This window comes from Mycteria americana, chromosome 6 (genome assembly GCF_035582795.1).
Source record: "Mycteria americana isolate JAX WOST 10 ecotype Jacksonville Zoo and Gardens chromosome 6, USCA_MyAme_1.0, whole genome shotgun sequence".
Taxonomy (NCBI): Eukaryota; Metazoa; Chordata; class Aves; order Ciconiiformes; family Ciconiidae; genus Mycteria; species Mycteria americana.
In genome coordinates, this window is record NC_134370.1 from 15,108,829 (window position 1) to 15,113,731 (window position 4,903).

The 4,903-nt window shown below is 52.3% G+C and overlaps 1 protein-coding gene across 1 annotated transcript; it reads left to right on the plus strand.

Moving 5' to 3' along the window:
* The first annotated feature begins 323 nt into the window (after window positions 1-323).
* CALHM3 (calcium homeostasis modulator 3) lies at window positions 324-3,117 on the plus strand. Its single transcript, XM_075506583.1, has 4 exons — window positions 324-613; window positions 1,290-1,545; window positions 2,517-2,879; window positions 2,998-3,117. Exons 1-4 carry the CDS (start codon window positions 324-326, stop codon window positions 3,115-3,117), a joined length of 1,029 nt encoding a protein of 342 aa, XP_075362698.1.
* The last annotated feature ends 1,786 nt before the right edge of the window (window positions 3,118-4,903 follow it).

A 4,903-nucleotide genomic window follows, 5' to 3' on the forward strand; every position in this document is an offset into this window, starting at 1 on the left:
CCCTGAAAATGAAAAATGGGGTGGAAAAAACAGCTACCAGAGGCTGTACCCATCTGCTCACCTAGAAAAGCTACCAGCTGCCCTGGAAGATAAGCACTGGGTGAGTGACAGACCTGTGAAAGCCGTGTGCTGGTGGGGAAGCCCCAGCACAGGGTTTTTCCCCTGCCACAGCAGCTCTCTTCCATCCCCATCCTCCTGCCCCAACCGACCGTGGGCTGAGCTGCGTCCCCCACCCTGTGGCAGCAGAAAGGGGGGCGAAGGGAGACAGGCTGTGCCGGGCAGTCCAGGGATTTCCCAGGAGGAGCACCCCTGGCCAAAAGAACATGATGGACCGTTTCCGGATGATCTTCCAGTACTTCCAGTCCAACTCGGAGTCTGTAATGAACGGGATCTGTGGGCTGTTAGCCCTGGCTAGTGTAAAGATGTATACCTGCTTTGACTTCAGCTGCCCCTGCCTGCCCCGGTACAACATGGCATATGGCTTGGGGATCATGTTCGTACCCCCTGTCGCCCTCTTCCTCTGCGGCCTCATCCTCAACAGACAGTCCCTGGTGATGCTGGAGGAGTGGAGGCGACCGCAGGGGTGCAGAAAGAAGGACCTAGCTGTCATCAGGTGGGTTTTGCACCGGGAGTGGCATCCTTCTTTTCACCTCCTGCTTAGCTGCCTCGCCTCTGTATCTTTCATCCTCCTGGTGGAGGCATTTCCACTTAAATGCGCAGAAAGAGTGGCATTTCCATCACGGTCATTCTTTATCGACAGCCTTGTGGTTTCCCTCCCTTCAGATGAGTTTTTACTGACTTACACTGGTGGAAGAGAGAAGAGGATCACATTCAATCTGTTACATACAAAGTTTTACCCAGTGCACAGGTTGGCACAGAGTGGGGCAAGAAAGGCTGCAGGGGAAAGTGATTTTCCAGGTAGAAACTGAGCTGATGAGAAAAGAAAGAGTGAATGAAGAAGCAAGGGAGAGCTGACAGGATTTGTGCATGGGAGACATAATATACAGCTGAGGCAAGCACATAATGAGAGGACCATGCACTGCATCGAACGCAGGCAGCATGCAGGGCACTGCTGCGCACTGGCACGGATCTCACTGGGAGGCAGCACCAAGAAAGAGATCCCAGAGCAGAAGAGGCATTAGCTGGAGCAATGCTGGGGACAGTCCTGGGAGTCAGCTCCCTGCCTCCGGGAGGGCTGCTTGCCATAGGGCAGCCTGCATCCATCAAAGCTCTGGATGAGGAGAAAGCTCCCAGCATTTACCCACTCACTTCTCTCTCTCCTGCCCCAGGTACATGTGTTCCTCCATCATGCAGCGAGCCATGGTTGCCCCTCTCGTCTGGATCGTAGTCACCCTTCTGGATGGCAAATGCCTGATCTGCGCTTTCAGTGGCTCCGTGGATCCTGAGAAGTTTGTGGGCTTTGCCAACGCCAGCGCGGTGCAGGTGCAGCAGCTGCTGGCCAAGGTGCCCTGCAAGGACGATGAGCTCATGAGGAACAACACGTCCCGTAAGGCAGTGTCCAGGTACCTGCGCTGCTGGTCCCAGGTAGGTCACTGCCAGCAGAGCCCCCCGTGTCGGTGAGGTGCCTGGGGCATTTGTCATCTTCTCCTGCTCTTCCTTGGTTTGTCATAGCTTCACCACGGTCGGGCTGGGAGCAAGACTGCTCTTTGCTTCTTTATGCCCCCAAATGTTGCCACCCCCAGTGATAATCTCCAGAGTCATTCAGGTAGGGAAAAGGAAGGAAATAAAGGATAGTTTAACAGAAATTTGTTTCTAGAAGAACCAGCAACTTCTAAACCCAGATAACAAAAAGCAGGTTGCAAGGAATATGGGTGTCTCCTAAAGCCCTGTCCAGTGTCAGAAGACCTTTCTAACTGCTAAATGTGCAGGTAGAACCCGCTGTTTTAAGGACAGTGCAAGCTGAGACAGACGAAAGCAGCTTGCTCAGGAACGATAGGAGAACATGACACGACGGGGAGTGGAGCCCTGGCTGCCCTCTGCTCTTGGTACAGGAGTGCCAGGTCAGGGATGAGGACCGGTGGGAGGGCATTGAAAACAAGCCCTTCCTTCTTACCAAAGGGAGCTGCACGTAGTCTGGGCTGCTTCATCTCGCTGCCGGGACTCCTGGGCCCTGGAGCCAGTGTAGGTGGCAGATGAAGATCTCACTGGAGATCAGTTAGTGCCAAAGGAGAGCACTGAAGTCCCCTTCCCCTGGGGCGCTCCCATGCTCAAAGCAAATGCCTGGCTGCTCCAGGCTAACTTTGCAAACAGTTATCCTTCTGAACTACTGATGCACAGATAAATGTCCTATATTCATTGGGAGGAGATTACACCGACCCTCTGAGTGCAGTTTGGAGTGCTGGACTTCAGGGACAGGTCAAGGATGGGAGTCCAGATATGCCACATCTCCCCTCCAGCCACACAAATTCCCTCCTCTCAGTGATATAGGCAAACAGCTCATGCTTGTCCTTGTGCCTGTCTTGCTCCTGTTCCGCTGATTATTTCTTATCACCCAGGCACTCGGCTGGAGCATTTTGTTGATCCTTATCATAGCAGCTTTCCTCGCCCACTGGCTCAGACCTTGCTTCAACCAGGCCGCCCTCCTGCAGGCACGTCACTGGAGCAACTATATTGACATCGAGCAAAAGATTTTTGAGGAAACCTGCTGTGAGCACAGCCGGCTCTTTGCTCACAAATGCATCCTCCACTTCTTTGAAAGCATGCGGCAAGAGATCAAACTGCACAGCTTCAGCTTGGGTAGGGAGGGAGAGGGGGCTGAAGGAGAGGAAGATCTTCTCCGGGGCATCACAGATCAGGACCAGGTGAATAAACTTCTGAAAGCGTGGTACTATGAGAAACCTGCCCTAGATGTCAGCCAGGTGACCCAGAGGCGTCCCCTGGGGCGAGAGAGATCCCTTCTGCCCTGGGCAGACAGCCCCGGTACCCGGTCCAAATTCCCCCAGCACACTGATGTGTAAAGGGGGCTTTGTCCTGCAGGCACTGAAGGGGCACTACCATGCCTCTGCACAAAGCAAGGACCAGCGGGTAGATGACAGTGGTGCTCACATCTTCCTCCAAAACCCCAACCCCAAAGTCTCTGCTCCAGGGCGTACCTAGCAAAACCTCCAAAATAAACTAGCTCTGAAGATCCAAAGCTCCCAGACTCAGTCACTGTTAATGACATTTCTCAACCAAGGGTTCTGCATAGCACTTTTGTCATATTAAAGAGTTTGCAGCTCCTTGCAGCTGTGATAAAACCCTCTGGCTTGAGGAAGGATATAGCCAAGGCAGCACATCTGGCTGTGTATGCAAACCGACTGGAGCAGCAGCTTCACAGAGGTGTGAGGAGCTCCTGCCTGCTTCAGTGAAACCTGGTTCAGAGAGTTAGCAGTGCTGACACTGAAATGATTTAATTGGCAACTCTTTTAGTACCACACCAACATGTTTACTCAAAAAGGCAAAACCACCTCCTACATCCTCCCATCTGCTGAGAGCTCTGGCTGCCCCCAGCCCAGCTGCCAAACTGTTCGGTCTCCCTCTAACAACCCATCAATACTTCCATGCATTTTCAAAACAAAATATGGCAACACTGAAATTCATGGAGCAGCAGAAGTGCAATTGAAGATACCTCTGGATGAGTGTCCCTGGATTGGGTTGGATTTGCAGAAGGAAAAGGAGATGGAGGCTTTGCTTAACATATCCAGAGCCACACGACTGTGCTGGGGTTCAGGTGGCTGCTCTAAGCACTGGCATTGGGCCATGGAAAGGACACACTGACTCTGCCTGAGAAGGCTGAACACAGATTTTAAACACTTCCCTGCTAGATTTTAGTCCAAACCGATCTATCCAGAGGGTCATCCTTGCATCACCTAGTTGGGCATTTCCATCCTTAGTTTCAAAACTGAATGTAACCTTATCTCTGAGCCTCTAATGCTAATTACTTTCTTACCTGCCTTTTTCCAGCCCCTGTTGCAGATGGTGCCAACCATGGTGCCAGTTTGACTGATATTTCTGTCCAGCATTGCTGCTTGGATGCGTTAAACTCTTTACTGCAAACTAACCCAGTACAGACACATCTATTCCTCCAGGCTGAGGCTCACACTGATGCCCACTTTGTCCCTGAGAGTGAGGGATGCAAGGTGGAGGGGCTGTGAAGAGGGGGCGTGAAGAAGAAACGTCTCCTTAGCCGTGTATGGATAGATGGGACAAGCAGGGCCTCCAGGAGGAAAGAAGAGGGTGGGAAAGGGGCCAAGAAACCTGCCACCACCTTGTGACTAAATCCAAAATGAAGGGTCGAATTGAAAACACATATTAATTGCCCAAATTAACTTGTCGAGCTGCTGGGAGGTGGCTCACCTCCTCCCCAGGATGTTTGTGTGCATGGCGTCAGGGAGGGAGGAGATGCTTGGCAAAACACAGGGAGGCCAAATAACTCCGTGGCGCACCCATGGGCAGCTGCACCCCTCTGCCAGCCGAGGCCCAGCCAGGAGCTGCGGGGTGCAAAGGGATGGGCTGCAGAGCTTTTCTTATTTGCATGGCAAAATCAGCTCTGCTGAATCCCTGAGCTCCCCTGGACATGCTCAGAGAGGGCACAAAGCCTCCTGTGGCCCGTGCTGGTTGGGAATAACACAGCGGTCTTCCCACCAGGAGCTCTTTAGGTCCAGGGAGCTTCTGAGCTCTCTTTTGAAATCAGCATAGCACTTTGAATTTTGTCTCTGGTTTACTTTTATCAGACATGACATCACAAATCTCAGGCTGAGACTCAGTTTGGACTCACCACTCCATGCTAGTCAAATCGGCTATTTTCCTAACCAGCTCAGAGCAGAGGTCTGCAGCTCCCCTTTGCATGCTGCTTTCCATGTTCTCAGGTTTTAAGTCATCCCAGAGTGGTCACAAAATACAA